Source organism: Orbicella franksi, chromosome 3 (genome assembly GCF_964199315.1).
Source record: "Orbicella franksi chromosome 3, jaOrbFran1.1, whole genome shotgun sequence".
NCBI lineage: Eukaryota > Metazoa > Cnidaria > Anthozoa > Scleractinia > Merulinidae > Orbicella > Orbicella franksi.
In genome coordinates, this window is record NC_138147.1 from 8136990 (window position 1) to 8155250 (window position 18261).

The window sequence follows — 18261 nt, forward strand, 5'->3', positions numbered from 1 at the left end:
ATGTGAATTACAGTTAGATTATGAACTGTTGTTATAGAGGCAAAACTACACATACATTCGGTAATCAGTTGTGTTAGACTTGTCATATAATGCCGTTGTCACGAGTTGTGAATAAATATTGTGGACAGTATACTGAGTGTATGCTGTAAGGACCAAACCAAAGTTTATCTATCTCCTACTTGGGCTAAATTACCAATAACTATCCCAAAATACAAGAACCATTATGCCAGACTTCAAAAAATGTAGGTCCATGTAGGTCACACGGGTTTTTGCTCCGGAAGTTTCACTGTGTTCCATCGTCACCCTAGAGTGCGCAGACCGAGCCGACCCAGGCCTGGGGTCGACCGTCGTGTTTTTCACAAGACTCGAGACTTCAATATATCCTGTCAAAAGAGAACTTACTGGCTACATTATTTTGCCCACCCATCAACCATGAAAGGACGAGTCATTATTTTCTCGATCACTGGCTGTCCGTTTTGTATGCGAGCCAAGGACAAAATGCAGAAACTTGGCATAGATTACATCGACATCAATTTGGACAACTATCCCGAGCGGCGAGCAGAAGCGAAGGAACGATCGGGCAGGAACACCGTGCCGCAGATATTCTTCAACAACCGACACATCGGCGGCTTCGACGACTTTGATAAATTGGTAAGGGAAGACTTTTTTCTTAGTTTGTACTATCAAGTTTAAAAAACCACGGTTAGGGTTAACTGCCGTTTGTGGCTTCAATAAAATAGACTCAAGTCCCGTTAAGTCAAGATTTTCCAGTAGAGCATATCAACACGGAAAAAGTTTAGTTTGCACTTGAATTTGTAATTTTAATTTTTAACTTTTTTCTCGGCGTCTTTGAATGATCTGCATTTTTGAAATATTGCCGAGGCTTAAAATATACACCACCCGCTAATAATTAGAAACGCTGCCAGAACACTTCGTGCGAATAAATAACTTAAATAAACATAAGCCGATGAAGTTCTGCTCATTCTATAATTTGCTGTAAGCTTATCAAACATGGAGTTTTACGGATTATTCTGGGTTTTTGATGAATTTTGGAACGTAGTTTCTTCCTTAATGTACAGAAAAAAGTTTAAAATAATCCGCTTGCTAACTTTCTTTGGTAGTTTATCAAAATACGAGCTAAAATGTTAGTCAACACTAATATCATGGTGACAGTGCATTTATTTTATATCACCTTAAACAAACAATGATCATTCGAGCGTGACAAACTAGAGTTCATTAAACGTCACCCAGCTAATGCTGTAGTTACAAATGCCCTTCAATAACCCCCTTCAGCCGCTCCCCCTCCTTGAACGAAATCTGGTTATATGTCCCCTCCCTGGCAACCATAGATATGAACCCTGCTCCCGTTTACTTACTAGCATATTAGCAACACCAAACTTCAATTAGAAACAGTGCAGCTTTGAATCAATGCAAATTAAAAAATCCCACATCTGGTAAAATTTGTTCATTCTTCTTTGCTCATTTCTAAACATTCTGTTTGACCACTTATAACCCCCCCACTCCATCTCCCCCCATCCTCTGCCTGCCCCCTCCTCCCTGGATATAATTTCCCCTAGTCATGATTCAACACAAATTGAAATGCCATTAAATACACTTCTTACTTTCTTTGCCGATTGGTATGGGTAATCAAATGGTGATGAGTGAAGGAAACAATTTCACGTGCATTTTCTGGAAATTCCTATAATTTCCCAAGCCTTTCTAAAAGGTGTAGGATATTATTAAAATTTTGACAAAGCGCAAGTGAAATTATTTCCTAATTTCATGAATAAACCATTTGATCACCTTTTAATGTCATAGGTGACAAATTACGCTTACAATAATTACAATAATTACAAAATTGCTATGGTAACATTTAGCACAAAATTGTTATTATTGTGGGTTTTTGACTAGTTTATTGTATCCAGAAATTTTGTGCTAAATGTTGCCATAGCAATTTTGTAATTTTACGTGTGAAAAGGAATATCAAAGACCATTTTACCATCTTGAGGAAATGCAGCAGTGAACTTGACTGTCTGATATATGAAATGTAATATATATCAGAGAACTAAATAAGCCAGTACTCAGTCAGGCTCAAACAGAACAAAATTGTGTAATTTTTTAATTAACATAGTTTCCTATTAGTCACCTAGCCTGTTCCTGTTTTCTTGTCATTTAATTGTAGATCTATTTATAATGCAAACTGACCTACATGTTTACTTGACAATGACGTCCCGACAATGTCAAAATGTTTTTTATTACTTTCGCTAATTTTGTGTTAAAATTATAATTATTTAATAAGCTTAATAACAGTTATCCACTGTTTCGAAAATATTTCTACCATCATTCTCAAAGCAAAGAGTAACTGTTACTGTATTGGGGTGACATTAGAATGCATGTATGTGACTTAAAACATTAAGCATTTTTTTAATGGAGTTTCATAAGTATATGAATTTTTATTGTCTGCATCTCGTCTGGCAATTTATTCGTTATTTATTGAACCACCTGTCTGTTTCTGCTTTGTTCCAAGACGGAGGCTGAACTTCAAGAGTTAATCAAAGAAGTGGAGGAGAATCCAGCACCTGCAAATGCTCCTCAACCACCCTCCCCAGGAGACTCAGGAAATGGTAAGAGATACTCTGAGACTGTGCAATGAATAATACTTAAGAACAGATTGTGATCATTATGTGTGAAAGGTTCTCCTGACTAAGAGTAGCCAGCTAGGCTAAGACGAGTAAAAAATCCAGACTTGACTTGTAGGTTTTGTATAATTTTGTACTATCTTCTTTACACGCACCTAATGATTTCCAGTTGAACAACTGCGTGCAATTTTACATGCAATATCAAATCCACGGCATGTAACCAGTTTAAGTTACATGCATTTGCATGTTTGGTGCATGTAAAATGTGTTGTCAATGCATGTAATAAGCGTGTAAGCTGCAATCCCTTTGACCTGTACTGTCAGTAAAAAGACAGGTATTCTTACACTGCCTTTTGAAGATCAAACTTGGCATAATTGTCATTTGTGATATTGCACACACAAGTACTCAACATGGTCATGCAAATTTTCTGTTCCTGGGTTGAGTGGTGATATAAGCTGATATACTTACAACAGTCTCAAAATAACAGCAACGAGGCAAGTGCAATGTGACAACAATCACGAAGTGGGGGTTGGGGGTGGGACGGAAAACAATGCAAGGGTGCAAAAACTTGAATATTGTGAAATTAGAATAAATATGGACACTCTGGCTTCAAGCAACACTTTGTCAACATTTTGATTTTCAAAATGCCGATTGATATTGCATGGGAAACTTAGACATTGATCAATAATGGAGTTTAATTGACTTAAGCATTTGATATCTTCAAATTATTATATTTATGTCTGGATTTATCAATTCAGGGTTAAAGAAATCATGCCCTGCTTAAGCATCTCCGAAGTAGACGGTATAAAATTTAAAATGAATGTCAGTCTTTTTTTTCTCCACTCTCTTATCTTCCTTTTCTTGCTCTTCTCTCTCTATAGTTGTATTTTTCATTGCTTGGAGTGATTTTAAGGCCTTTAGGAGTTGTGAAATCAAAGTGCATTTGATGGCTGTTTTGGTGCAGTCTTGACACGGTTTTCAATCCAGTCATATATATAATAGTATTCTATGTAATATTGAATATGTTTTGTTATTCATAGCAAAAGAGGGGGAAGAAATCGATTTCACCTGTGAGCTGGATGAATATGCTCAGCTTGTCAAGGACTTCAAAGAAAGTGGTCTTATAAAAGATCGCCGTAAAGGTCTCATACACAGTTACAAGAACTCCTTCATTGGCAAGGAAGCTGTAGATTGGCTTGTCTCATCAAAGAAAGTAGGCAAGTATTATTCTGCAAACTAGGCCTTGGGCAACTTTTGTTTAACTAAACTGCATGTTAAGCAATAGGCTCTATTTGGCGCAAACATTTGCTTGGAATGGATTTTTGTCCAATTGGACATTACATTAATCTGTGCCTACGTTCTAAGCAAGTTTCCACTGATTCAAGCCCACACAAGGCAGTGTAAAAAATTTTCTTCTATCCACTGTTTGCCCTTGACAGGTATAAGGAGCTACTTTTAAACATAGCATATTACTGTATTGTCTGAAGTAATGTACAGATGATGTATCTATTTTGGATCAGATCTGCAGATTGTTTGCAGGTTGAGCTGAACATGGGGCTTTGCAAACTTGCGGTGGTCCCTGTATACAACTTATCACATGCCTAAATGGATCACGTGCTCAATCCACATTGATTACAATGTATTTCTCTCTCAAAATGTCTTCATTAGAAAGAGAAAGAGCGATAGAGATGTGCCGTGAGCTTGTCGAGCGCAACTTTGGTCATAGTTTGGAAAAAGGAAAGGACACAGAGTTCAGGGATGATGACAGCATTTATCGTCTTCTTGAAGATGACGAATCCACCGCATTGAACTCTGGGATGAGCTCCCTGTGTGAACCACGCCCAGCCCCCCAAATTGCCGAAGAGTTGAGGCGGTTGATTCTTAAGCTATACAGCCAATTCTTGTCGAAAGATGGAAAGGTAATCACGATTATAAATAGTAAGCTATGGTAGAGCTTAAATTGACTGACATCTCAGTAAAAGTAAATCATCTTTAGCGTCAAGTCAATCAATCAATCAATCAATCAACTTTTATTTTAAAACGATAGTTATATTCAAAGCTACAAAACTTGTGGGGTCGTTTAATAAAGGATCTAATGTGCTAATGGACTCATAAAATGAAAGGTGTTATGGACTCATAAAGTGAAAGGTGCTTATCCGTCGCTGATCCCATCAGAAACTGACTTGTTAGTTACTCCGTGAATGTACTTGCTTGGTGAGCAGAAAGAGAAGAGAATCGTTGTCTTTGAAATCTCGTTTCTTTTTCATCATATCCGGAAGATTCGGTGTTTATCCAGGATAGCCGTGGAAGGAAAACAAAAGATAATTTATTAGACAATAGTTAGTAGGTTTTTAATTACATTAAGTGTCCCCAATTAGTGCAGGGGTGTTTCTTCTCGGCTAAACATTTCTACGCGGTAATAAAGTTTAAAAAAAGCAAACCATTCTGCTGTTATGAGAGACGAGTGGTTTGGAGAAAGGAGAAAGAAATTGTTCAGCATTAAACTCTTTCGCAGAAAAAACAAACAAACAAACAAACAAGAAAACGCAAAAAAGAAAAGTCATCCATCTTTTGAGCTTTTAGTTTCTAACAGCTTAATGCGAATACGGAGTGAACGAAGACTCCAAAGAATTTAAAATACATAGGACATGCTTTACTTTAAGAATAGTAACAATCCTTATGTTATTTCGGACAGGGTGTGGACTATGGGTCCATGGCACAGAGCCAAGAATTCCTGGCGTACATCAAGCACACTGCTGAACTACAGCGCGTTAAACTGGAAGGAATGACACGGGAGGAGACTCTTGCTTTTTTTATTAATATTTACAATGCTTTGGTTATCCATGCTAATGTGGTGAGAGGACCCCCGGTTAACCTCTGGCAGAGATATAAGGTAAAGTTAAAAAGGCTAGAGGCGCGGCAAAGCAGATTGCCCTACAAAAAAATTTGTCAAATTCCACGTGAAATAAAGCGATATCAAGAATGAAAGTAGCAATCTCGGCTTCTAAAAGATAACCCCAACGCGACATAAAGAAATGACTTTACGTGGTATATTTCACGTTCTGCAAGATCACCTTTAAATCAAAGGGCCGGGGAAATAAAAAATGAACGATTTACAGAGACAGAAGAACGAGCAAGGTTAGGAAAAACAATAAGCTAGAAAGAAATATGGATTGCCGCTAAGATTCGAAAAGATTGGCACGGATTGCCGGAACGACACACGTGTAAACTTTAAGCTAAATTTTAAATTTAGCCGAGAGGTTAAGCATGACGTTTTCAGCAAACGGCAAACGGCAAAAATGCAACTTTTGCCGTCTGTCTTCAGCTGCACAGTAGAGTGAAATTATTTGTATTTGCAATGAATAGTAGGAGACGTTATTCCATTTTTGTGTGCTTTATTTACGGATTAGAAGAAAAGAACTCAAAATCAGAAGTTATCTTTGCCGTTTGCCGCCTGCCGTTAACGTCATGCTTAACCTCTGTGTTTTCAGCCGGCAAGAACAGTGACGTAGCTTTAAGGTAGTGCAGTTTGTTTCAGTAGTGTTGTGTTTAGCCTGCTACGAACGCAGACGTTTTTCCGGCTGTCGCTAGTCTTATTTTCGACCGAGTTAAGCGACTTCCGGCAATACGTTTGCATTCGCTGACTTTTTGTGTCGGGATAAAGATGAATTTTTCTTCTGAAAATTTTCATTATTTTTCTTGCAGTTTTTCAACACCATATCCTACACCATCGGAGGTTACTCGTTTGCTCTCAACGAGATCGAAAATGGCGTCCTTCGCTCAAACCGTAAAGCCATTGGTGCTGTGACAAAACCATTCTCAAAGAGTGATCCAAGATTAAAAGTTGCCTTACCGGCGCCAGAGCCCAAGATTCACTTTGCTCTCGTGTGCGGAGCGAAAAGTTGTCCACCGATAAAGACCTATACATCGGCGGTAATATTTTTTTTATTACGTTTATTTATCCTTTCGCCAGGCTTTTAAGTTACAATTCTAATCATAAGCCTTAGAAAACTTCTCAATTTGGACACTTCGCACCCCCTTTCAATGTTCTTCGATCCCCTCGATTGTTGAAATCTACGCAAACGACATTGCTAGTTGAAGTTGAAGTTTTCCAAGAAACATCGACCAGGATTGCATGAAGTTTTTCCAGAGTAGTTCTGAGGTGAATTGCGGAGCAATTTTTTTCGATAAAATAAATCATCTTTTAAGTGTTCGAGCCCGGTTTCAGATTAACCAATCACACTTGCAATCTCATTAGAATTTATCGTCAGTTTCTAGACAGGATTTGGCCTTTCATTGGTCAAGGGCCGGAATAGCTCGCTTTGCTCGCCGAATTTTGTTTTTTCCGTCCTCGCGGGGAGCCTGTTCGCAGGCTTGGGCGGGACTTGGCTTTATTTTTTTCACTGAGATCTATAGCTTAATGTATTTCCGGATTTCACAGGGAATTGACGAGGAGTTGTCCCTCGCTGCTGAGGCATTCTTGGAAGGGGAAGACGGCTGCGTGCTTAATATGCCAAAAAGAGAGGTAAATCTTTCTGTAGTTGTGCAAATACTTCAAAATAAATTGAGCTTAGTTTGTTGTCTTTCATGTTAGCGCGCTCGACTCCGGTTAAAGCGGTCTGGGTTCGAGCCTTGCCCTGGGGTTATTGGGTTGTGTTCTTGGACAAGATACTTAACTCTGAATACTCTCACAGTGCCTCTCTCCACCCGGTGTATAGATGGGTACCGGCGAATTAAATGCTGGGGGTAACACTACGATGGACTAGCATTCCATCGAAGGGGGAGTGCAAATACTCCCATCCGCTTAATGCCACGAACACTGGAATAAACTCCGGCAGTATGGGACACTTTGGCACAACACAGACTAATCTGGAAACACAAACAGTTTCCATTAAAGCCAGGAAGCTATAAAAACGAATGAAATATGAAAGGTGTGGTTAACTTGAGGGCACCTATTTTATCTGCAGATTCGACTGAGCAAGATTTTCCAGTGGTACAAGGAAGATTTTGGCTCAGACAACGAAGAGGTAAAGCGGTTTTTTTTTTTATCCAAGAACCTTTCATTTGGGGGCCTAGGGTAAAATGATAAATAGAATCTCAGAAACCTCAAACATCGTTGGAGTTTAGCGAGTTACTTCGTATACACCATTGGTGTTTGCTTTGTCTGTCCCTGTCGATGTGCGTAGAAGCGAGGCTGACTAATATGGGGTCAGAATAGGGGTCTGGGCCGTGAGCCGCATGTAGAATCCGTTTTCTACTGGTTTGGTTCGCAACGGGAAGCCAACTTTTAAAAGATCTTTTAAAAAAGATCTCAAAAACAACTGTATTCAGAACGCTTATCGACCGATACCGGAACTATCGTCAGAGTCTCAGTGGCTGTTAATTCGAGCGAGACGAAAGTCCACACTACGCCGGAGAAATTTGGAAACGGAGGTTCCACTCTAAAAACGCATCAAATGTTTTCCGCCCATACCGCACGCCGCCGAAGAAATTTAAAAACGCAACAATCGCTGGTCATATTGGATTTGTGTTTGAGGAAAACTTGGTCAGGGAAATCACGTGATTACCGTGATGGGGGGGGGGGGGGGGGGGGCACCGTGATGCCATCATTTTCGGAAAGCTCCGTTTTCAAAGTGTTTTCCGTCCACTCGAAAACGAAAAGACGGCTTTTTCAAATTCCTCCGGTTTGAAGAGCGTTTTCGAAAGCTCCGTTTTTGTGACGGATTAGTGTGGACGGTAGGCCTGACCGCAGAAATAAAGCGAATTGATTTTTCAAAGCAAACTTCGGAGAGGAAAATCTTTTTCCATAGAATAGTGGTTCCTTTCAAAGTTATTGTAACGGTATTCAAGAAATTATTCTCCATTTGTGAAGGGTTTTTACAGCATATTTTGTATTTTTCTCATTTCAGCTTGTTCAATTTGTCCTGGCTCATATGGGACAAGGACAGAAGAAAAATCAGCTGGAAGAGCTCCTGATCAGCGGCAATTTTAAAGTCGTCTTCATGAAGTATAACTGGGATTTGAACTCCAAACACTGACGCGCAAACAGGACAAACATGGATGTAGCGTAGAGCCACTATTAGCTAATTTGCGGCAGAAAAAGAGCTTACCCGGCTGTAATGTCGGCAGCTGAAATTTCACTTCACTTTGGGTAATTCTTAGTGTGTACTGGTTAGAAAAGCCAGCTAAGCTTGTTAATAAGCTACTTATTATTACTTTTTTTCCTTGGCTACATGTCTGGCAGGTAGATATTTGAGAATTTCTGTAAATAACTGACCATCTTAACCATCGTCGTTGCTTTTTGGTTTATTGTTACCAAGAAATTACTCTTAGATAGGGTTTACAATAAGCCAATCTTACTCACGTGATCAGCCTAGGAAACTGTTATATTGAGACGTCACTCGATGTAAACGTAAATATGTACATCTCAGATAAACTGATAAAGGCTTGATGTTCTTTTTGAAACGTCCAGTGAAAAAATAGTCTGGAAAGTGTTATTATTTATGTAATAATGCTAAATGGTTAGCGCTGTATGAAATAATGATTGCACTCTCTATTTAATCGCCCAGCTGCTACAATATAAGACATGGGACATGTTTGTATTTATCGTACATTTATTTCATGTCCACTAATCTTATTTCAATTGATGTACCACTTATTTAATATGCCAATTAAAACGAATTTTTAAAAATCAAACTGTCTTTTTCTTATTTGCAAAAGGCAAGAGTTTAATCTTGCTAACCATATTTAGTGTATTTTCTCGATTAATCGCTAGTTCTTCAAGATAAAGTTGTAAATATTGGTCCCTCGATCATTTTTTCGAATACAGGTTTTAAAGCGAGCTAAGATTTATGGCTGTCAAATATGTGTAAATTTAAGCCTGCTCGTAAGAGCCACGATCAAGAAATACAAATTTTACAAAACAACGCTTATCCAGGGAAAGCGCCAAATTTATATTCTTACCTATGTGGATTTTAGTTAGAGGGTAGAACGAAAAACTAGCTTTTGACTGAAACATCGGCGAATTGAAGAGAAAATAGCAAAAATACGCGTAGGTGAAGAAAAACTAATTTTAATTTCATTTATTTTTTCTATGATAGAAACATTGAGCTCATCGTCTATAAATAGTGAACTGTAAACGATGGTATGGCCAAGCTAATTCACTGATTTATAATACACTACAGCACGTTAAAAATTTACTTTTTACATTTACTTTCTTTCAAGTCTTCTGGCGCTTGGTTTACAACTTAAAACCTTCCCCGTGAATCGCAACAGCAAATGCGCATGACAGTGTTACACGCTCTTTTTACACTGCTTCCAGTTACCAGGGTACCTTGCGCCGTAAAATTCTTGCACAACCAGTTGCAGGCACACCTGTCCGATAGCGTCATCAGAATGATGTCACATTCGATCAAGTTGCTTAGCAACAGCTCTCACGGAATCTCAACTGACAGAGACAGAATGATAGGTCCCAGTCTCCTGAATAACTGTGCTACTACGCACAATGTGACCTGATATCTAGTAAACATTTACACTGTAGCATACACAGGTTAAAAAGTTCAGGCCAGGAGCGCTTTCCACCCGATGAAAAATTTGAATTTCCAGAATTTCCAGTGACAAATGGAACAGCATGTTTTCTAGAATTCCCAGAAAAGAGGTCAACTTTGCAAGCTATACCCAAATTTTCAGACATTTCTAACGTGAAACTTCTGTTCCATTTAATCTTCCTCCTGGAATTTTCGGTTGAATCGGTAGCTTAAATGCTTTTCGGAATTAAACAATTTCTAGATTTTCTGGAAACTTTCCAGGAAAATGTCTGAACCATTTTTCCCTATTTTAATTTTTTTGGAAATTTTGAATGGAAAGGGTCCCAGAAGAGGACAAAAGTCCTGTACTTAAGCTAGCTGCCACCCGTGGCAGGTGTTATGAGTTTTTATCATACAGTCATGTATGTACACTATACAATATTGCTCAACAGTGACCCTTTACAGTTTGTCAGATGGTGGTAAACTGTTTAGTTTAAATCATTAAGAGTCTCTCAAATTCTTTTAGCTCGTCAGAATTTTTATCACACAGCTTCAGGAGGGAAATTTGAACGGATAGTGAGCTGAAAGGATGCCTGTCTAGGTGACTAATTGCACATTTACATTGAAGTCACATAAATATTAGGCTAAGACTATGATAAAAACAAAATGGTGTGCTATTAAACTCTGTTCAAAGACAATCGTATTGTGATGTGCGGCATTATTTCACGAGGAGCTGATCTGATCTGGAAAACAAAAGAAACTAAAAATTAACTTAATTGCTGCTATAGAGTGGTTTTCAATTGAGTGTCGAAAGTATTTAGACAATTACTTTGGTTTTGGTTTTGGTTTTACTTCGGTTTGAGACTGGCTGAGTAGTCTATTGGTAAGTAATTGGTTTGGTTTTGGTTTTACAACACTCAATTGAAAACCACTCTAACTTACAGGCTTTAGCATTTGCATTCCCCCTACTCTCTGGGGGACGCACAACCTCATTCCCTGAGTCACTCCTCTCCCAAAAAGAAACCCTTGGAATGTTCAATGTTAGGGTGGGTAGCAAAGGGGGTTGGGGAGGGTGATTCCATTTCACAGCTGAATTTTAACAAAAGCTACACGTCACATTGTTAAAAACAGCTAGATCAGTTTTCAATTGAGTGTCATAAAACCAAAACCAAACCAGTTACTTACCAATTAGACTACTCAGTCAATCTCAAACCGTAGTAAAACCAAAACCAAAGTACATGTAATTTTCTGGTTACTTTCGACACTCAAATGAAAACCACTCTAAAAGTACATTACAATCTTGGCTGGATTAAACGTTTCATTGCTTTTAATGGTCACACACTAATTTTTATCCTTGTTAGGTGTCATGCAAAAATCCTTTACCACCCTCTTGGGGATAGGGAAAGAGAGACTCCATGGACAGACAATGTAAGGGAGAAGAGGTTGCCCTTCTGAAATTTAAAGGATCTCACAAATGTTTCATTCTATTTACAGGTGAAGGATTATACCTTAAAGCACTGGGATCATTATTTTGGATTGTTGGTAGGATCATCTAATTTAGGGGGAATCATTAGTGGTGCACTATCATTAATATTTATTATATTGCTGGTGATTGTAACCAATATAATGCGTGCTCTGATCGGCTTATTCTACCTAGGCATTAAGTTCTCGTAATTTGCCCACAGGCCTATTACAGGCCTGCAAAAACAAAGTAAAAAGCCATATAATAAACAACTTAATTAACCTTGAACGATCGGTCTTTACAGGAAATCTCAAACCTCAGCCTTGCCGTATTGACTGAGCAATGGTCTCAGTTTGAGGTTTTCCTGTAAGGACCTCACTCTACATTTATCCACTTGTCAAATCAGTTTATTCTATGTCAATGTTTTGACTGCACTTGTTGCAGTAAGAGAACTAATCGTATCTATAACAAAATTCTCCATCGTGGTTAGTTCTCCGTGCGCCTATTTGTAATGGTAATTGGACTGAGTGGAGTCCAATTTGGTCTGTAATCATACGAGTGATAAACAAAATCGGACAGCCGCAAAGCGGGAGTCTGATTTGTTAATCACGAGTATGATTACAGACCGAATTGGACGACACGATGTCCTGTTACCAATTAATCAAAACTATGACAAAATTCGAGAAACGAACAAACCATCAATTGAGCGCTGACTGATTAAACGTCGTTATGAATGCTGAAAAACACAGCAGTGTACTCAACAAAGTGCACCGCAACAGCGCGTGCAAAATGACGCGTACTGTCCAATTACAAGCATGACACGTATACACTGTCCAATCAATGCTCAAATCGGGCTGCTGATAGCCAATCACGTTCAAGAATTTTGTTATAGTTTTGATTAGTCATGTAATTGGTGCGCAATCATGTGGGTGTCCAATTACAGGTATCCAATTTGAACTTTTTGTAACTGGATACCTGTAATTGGATACCCACATGATTCGCACATCAATTACGCATGCTTTAATGGCTTTCTTCGCAATGTTTTGTACATTTTTAAAAACTTATGAAAAGCTCTACAGACTTTTTCGCTCAAAAAAAGTTCTAATTCCAAAATTTGTCATAGATACAATTAATTAGTAGTTGGACCTCTTGTCACACAATTCAGGGAGTAATCACGCTTGTAATTTCAAATTGGCCTGGCGCTTCATGCTCGTCCGATTTTGAAATTACTTGTGTGATTACTCCCTGAATTGTTACTCCACTCAGTCCAATTACTATTATTTATCATAAAAACTATACTTAATTATTTGAACTTGGAAGGAGGGTGCCGAATCATTTACACAGAAATCAGTAAAATGCACTACAGTAACTTCTTACCTGTAAGCCAGTTAACTCCAGCTTCGAGTCCTTCTCCAGTAAGTGCATTGCTAGCACTATTATAAGAAACACACTACAGGTGAGTTAAGTGCCAATGGGAAAATCTACCTCGCTTGGATTATTCTCTTAAAAGTCATTTTATTTACAACCCTTTTATAGCTCAAACTGTAATAAAATTAAAATGTTAAAATCATTACATTATAGAGAGATCGAATTGTTTCACCTATAAAGCAATCTTTATCGTGACCTGTCTGATTATGACGAATACTACTAGGTGACACAATTTTAATTGAAAGTGAAGAATGATCATCACAGTTAATTTTCCAATTTAAGCAATTGGAAAGAAGAAGCCTGAAAAAATCAGGGCTTCAACGGGATTCGAACCCGTGACCTCCGCGATGCCGATGCGATGCTCTACCAACTGAGCTATGAAGCTGGAAAATTAACTGCGATGATCATTCTTCAGAAGATATGAACTCAACTAATTGACCTCGCTCCCAATGTGTGGCTTCATAGCTCAGTTGGTAGAGCATCGCACCGGTATCGCGGAGGACACGGGTTCGAATCCCATTGAAGCCCTGATTTTTTCAGGCTTCTTCTTTCCAATTGCTTAAATTGGAAAATTAACTGCGATGATCATTCTTCACTTTCATCTACAACCGCAGTTCATATATGAATTATTTCATATAAACTTCACATGACAATTTTAATTCTTGAAACAATTTTCTGTTGGACATTATCTGTTCCACAAAGCTCACAGTTTTCCTCGAACTGCACTCTTGGAAAAACTGTCCTATTCTCAGAAAAGATAACGTCTGAGCATATTTTTGTGCCAAATGGAGGAAATGGTTTAGTATCAAATTTCATCAAATTTGATGAAAAGCTATCCACTTCTGTCCTTTAAATCCTGCACCTCTTCCCAAAAATAAACTGTTCTATTTACCTCTGTGGAATATTCTTGTTCAATTTATTTGTATATTTGGTAACATTTATCAATACAACATGTTTAGGAACAGAACTTTCACTGTTCCTTTAATTAATTAATAGACAATCTGCTACTATCTGATGGTAATACCCATGCTGCCTGTATACAAGCGCAACTTACCATATATGCCAAGGTTTATTTTTTATGGAATCTAAATGCATTAGTTGGGTACACTAGAAATGAAATAAAGGTATAATTTTATTAATATCAAAGCTATCAAATATTTCAGCTATTAAAAAAATTATATATCTAATAAGGAAATGTGGTTAAATGCAATTTAAGCTAAGTTAAATGTGAAACAATGCTGGTCAGCGGCGTCCCCTGTTGTGGACATGCACAGTGGTTGGGGTTTGCAGGGAGTCGCGTGGTTTTACAGCTCGGCTTTTGAGGTCAGCTCATTCTCACGTGCATTCTTGCCTTTTTGACTGTGCTTGGCGACTTCGCTCCCTGCCCTCCCTCCCTTTCTGGTAAGTATGAGGTAGGTATCATGGTTCCACTGTTTTTTGCAGTGTGACGGTGCCTGGTGTTTGCCACTCACAGGGTTGTCATGGTTACCCTATGCACCCGGCTCTTGTGCTCGAGGCTCCACTACCTTTCCAGGCACCTTCCCCAAGTTCATCTATTGTTGATGAGTTTAATTAAATATAAATTTGATTTCATTGTACTGTACTCCTCAACTGATTTCTTGACTAATCAATATAATATAAATCAAAATATCATTTTTAAGCCTTGACTGTTAGATCAATATTCTGATAGTTCCTTAAAAATCATGAACATATTAATTTGTTTTGATTTGTACAAAATGTATCTGATTCAAGTGGCAAAACAAGCCTAAATTACACGTATAAAAAATAACAACATACTATGCAATGTATTAATGAATATGATTGAATAACTTACAGTGGTCAATTACTCTATTACTGGACTTCCTTTAATATCCTACCTCAACAGGAGTGATAGCATCAGCGCAATCCATTTTATTGGCAAAAAATAGAATAGGTATCCTCTTCTTTTCAATCTCTGGAGAGAAATTAATGTAGACATAAGACATACACATACACATGCAGTGTCAAAACACCTACTGCTACAACATGTTGTTTCAGAAGTTATCATTACCCCTCCCACAAGGTTTTTTTTTTGTTTGAACCCCCTCCCCCTTCCCCCATACCCCTGGAAATTCCAGTTTGGTTTCATATTTAATTTCTTTTAAAAATTTTGGCTCTTGAGACTCCCTTCCCCCTTGCAATTCTTAGGAACCCCCCTTGGGGTGGGTATGGATCAGACTGTGGGCAGTCTCTCTAGTAACCAACTTGGAACCAACTTGTTTAATACCGAATCTATGTTGTATTAGTAGAATTCTACTAGTATACTAATGCAAATGCTGTAATCTGATTGGCTGAGCCATTGAACACTATCAGCCATTAGTGTGCAGTGCCTGGAGGTCGCCTAGGAAATGTTGACGTTTTTTTCGTTTTTTCAAAGTTTTGGAGGGAAATTTTGATGCAAATGAATAATTAAATTCCTGAGAAGTCTAAACAAAGGACATTTACAGTTTATTGACTTTTAAAAAGTTGAAATTATTGAAAATACTGATGTGTACGCACACACAACTTCAATTGTAAACAGTCCATCCGAGCGATCTTTTTCAGGTGCAAAGTTTACTAATACATCAAGAAATAACTGGCCTTTGGCCTCATCAACTATCACTTCATAGAAATAGCGAGCTCATAATCTAATTGTTAAATAGAAAATAGGGTTAAGCAAACTAAGACACATCTGATGATAAACTACAGACTGAGGTGTCATACTCTAAAAAGTGCAACAGATAACAGCTGAAAGCAGTTTCACGCTGCTCGGTCAAATGGCTCTACTCTACTTTAAAGTCCTCCTAACACGGTAAACCACAGCCCTTCAAAAACAAATGTGAAGCATAAAACTAAAAAACAAGATCGAAATTCAAAATAAAATGGCAAATGTAAATGTCACAAACTGCAGGAGTTGAACAGTAGGAGACAAGCTTTACAACAGAGTTTGGTGTGCGCTCCATGCCATTTATAAAGTTTACTGACAGATGGTGTGTCATAATATACCAGTACACAATGTAAAGTGTACCCTGTACTGTTTTCCCATGAAAACTGAATGTTCATTTATTATTAAAAGGTTATTTGAAAAAAATTGATTACATACTGCTGTGTGCTGAGGGAACAAAATTAACTAAGGTTACTAATCTTAAGGTGAAAAAGATTGTTCAAGTTCATGCAGAAATGTTGTCATTTCCAGCGAACAACATCTGATGTTTTGTGTTGCCACAGAATCACTAGGCTGTTACAATGAACACAACAACAGAGACAATTATAAATGCTCAACTGGTTTATGAATATGCTACAACATATATATACATTAATTCACTCTTTTCTGATAAATCATACCTGAATGCTTTAATAAAAGTTCTAACTCTTCTCTTGCTACTGCTATTCGTAGTCGATCGCTACTGTCCAGTACAAATATTACAGCTTGAGCATTTCTAATCAATGGAAGTCAGAGAGATAAAGTTAACATTGACTTCAATTCTGTTTATTTCACTATCTTTTGCTTTATTTAAAATTAAACTTGTCAGTTCTTGAGTGAGTTAATTGCCAACTACTGTGTATAGTGCAGTTCTAGGAAATATCCATGCCCATCCCATGGAAGGTGAATAGAAATCCCAAGAGGGTGGGGGGGGGGGGGAGGGGTTAAAAGCAAATATTTTCGAAGGACAGTATGGAGCTAAACGGGAACTTCCATAGGGGTGAGGGAGTTCAAAGTAAAAAACCTCCCATGAGAGGGGCATGGTCCATATTTTCTGGAACAAGACATACATACTAACTATTTAGTAAACAAACAAAAACTATATATTTGAAATTTACATTGCACAATATACATCATTTTATTCCTAAACTTACTGATAGTAATGTTCCCATAGATTTCTATATCTTCCTTGACCAGACATGTCAAATACAGTAAAGTTAAGACTAAAAAAAGGAAGAAAAGATAAGTACAATGAATATTGGTACAGGTGTTGTATAACAGTATAATTGTAAATAAACATAGAGCTATTTTAGTTAATCTTAAAAATGGCGGTCTCCCCCAATCACAAATTCACCCGGAAGAGATGTCTGAAATTCAAAAGCTATTAATGCAGGTTACACAGAGATTTTGATTGGTTGAATTTTAAAATATATTTCCTATAATCATGAGTGAAAAATTTCAGCGAAGACTGCAAATATTTGAAACTCAATTAATTACAGCTCACACAGAGTTCAAATATACCACAAATATTGTATCATAATTTTATAAGTATAAGAAGATGAACTTAGTTAATTCTACTTTGAATAACATCATGGATGTAGCGTCAACATGGAAGGTGCATGCATGATAAGTTGCAAGTTAATTAACTCTACCAGTGAACCAGCGACTGAATATATGATCAGCCAACTGGCTTGCACCTGCTCGCCCTGATTGGCCCATCCGTGTGCTCACACTTTCCTGTTTAATTGTTTGCCACAGAGATCGCCCTTTAATTACCCCTAGCAGATGCAGATGGTAATACTGTCGCATCCCGCCTTAAACAGCCTTTTAGCAAACACACATTATACGCCCCCTCCTTCCCACAGTGTAGCTCGACAAGATCAGGTTAAAACCAAGAAATATACATGCATGTATCCCAGGTTCATTTTTTTTGTTTTTTAAGTTACAACAAAGAAGATCTAAGTATTTCAGATCTAAGAATGATCAAGTACATTTCAGAAATTAAGCTTAAACAGGAAATAAACTTATAGCAGACTGAAAAATATATATTAAGCGTCTTTAAATTAAAATAACACTGACCTTTGAGATATAAACTTTTCTACTGTGAACCCAACAGTAGGAACAATATCTTGCGCCTGACACTTAGTAAAGAGAGGTACATTAACCATGTAAAGATTGCCGTGCGTTAATGAGAGAATTGATTTACTGCAACCACATCAATTCATGTCTGCCAGCGGCCATGCCATAAGTTCTTCACTTACCTTGTCAGGTTTAAGCTTATTTATGATTGAGGTTTTTCCACTGTTATCGAGTCCTATACAAAGGACATTAAGTTCCTTCTTTTTTAAGCCCAACAACCTCCCCAGCCTGTCGAAAAACCCCATGATCGCCTATATTTGCAGCTCGACGCTCAAAAATAATTGTTTTTGGAAACTAAACGAGCTCTTTGTAACCACGCGCAACGCAATCGCAACCGCAGAGGAC

At 37.9% G+C, this 18261-nt stretch overlaps 2 protein-coding genes and 1 non-coding gene across 3 annotated transcripts; 1 reads left to right on the forward strand and 2 right to left on the reverse strand.

The window, feature by feature from the left end:
* The first annotated feature begins 232 nt into the window (after nt 1-232).
* LOC145481056 (uncharacterized) lies at nt 233-9595 on the forward strand. Its single transcript, XM_081459444.1, has 9 exons — nt 233-651; nt 2528-2624; nt 3680-3860; nt 4312-4558; nt 5335-5532; nt 6345-6572; nt 7081-7164; nt 7607-7666; nt 8549-9595. Exons 1-9 carry the CDS (start codon nt 433-435, stop codon nt 8675-8677), a joined length of 1443 nt encoding a protein of 480 aa, XP_081315570.1. The 5' UTR covers nt 233-432; the 3' UTR covers nt 8678-9595.
* A 96-nt stretch (nt 9596-9691) lies between these two features.
* LOC145481058 (ADP-ribosylation factor-like protein 6) lies at nt 9692-18243 on the reverse strand. Its single transcript, XM_081459447.1, has 8 exons — nt 18039-18243; nt 17857-17918; nt 16932-17000; nt 16419-16513; nt 14933-15009; nt 14110-14162; nt 13005-13060; nt 9692-10908 (listed from the first exon to the last, which is right to left on the reverse strand). The coding sequence occupies exons 1-8, from the start codon at nt 18159-18161 to the stop codon at nt 10889-10891; spliced, it is 555 nt and encodes a 184-aa protein (XP_081315573.1). The 5' UTR covers nt 18162-18243; the 3' UTR covers nt 9692-10888.
* Trnaa-ggc (transfer RNA alanine (anticodon GGC)) lies at nt 13368-13440 on the reverse strand. Its single transcript has one exon. It is a non-coding gene; the product is annotated as a tRNA-Ala (tRNA).
* Nucleotides 18244-18261: the final 18 nt, after the last annotated feature.

What these genes read in the sequence shown, in the direction of transcription:
- LOC145481056 (XM_081459444.1), top strand. Translation starts at nt 433, where the DNA reads ATGAAAGGACGAGTCATTATTTTCTCGATCACTGGCTGTCCGTTTTGT. An exon ending in TTAATATGCCAAAAAGAGAG is followed by an intron (nt 7,165 to 7,606) that starts GTAAATCTTTCT and finishes TTTTATCTGCAG; the next exon opens with ATTCGACTGAGCAAGATTTT. An exon ending in TTGGCTCAGACAACGAAGAG is followed by an intron (nt 7,667 to 8,548) that starts GTAAAGCGGTTT and finishes TTCTCATTTCAG; the next exon opens with CTTGTTCAATTTGTCCTGGC.
- LOC145481058 (XM_081459447.1), bottom strand. Translation starts at nt 18,161, where the DNA reads ATGGGGTTTTTCGACAGGCTGGGGAGGTTGTTGGGCTTAAAAAAGAAG. An exon ending in ATAAGCTTAAACCTGACAAG is followed by an intron (nt 17,919 to 18,038) that starts GTAAGTGAAGAA and finishes CTCTTTACTAAG; the next exon opens with TGTCAGGCGCAAGATATTGT. An exon ending in TGGAGTTAACTGGCTTACAG is followed by an intron (nt 10,909 to 13,004) that starts GTAAGAAGTTAC and finishes TTTGTTTTCCAG; the next exon opens with ATCAGATCAGCTCCTCGTGA.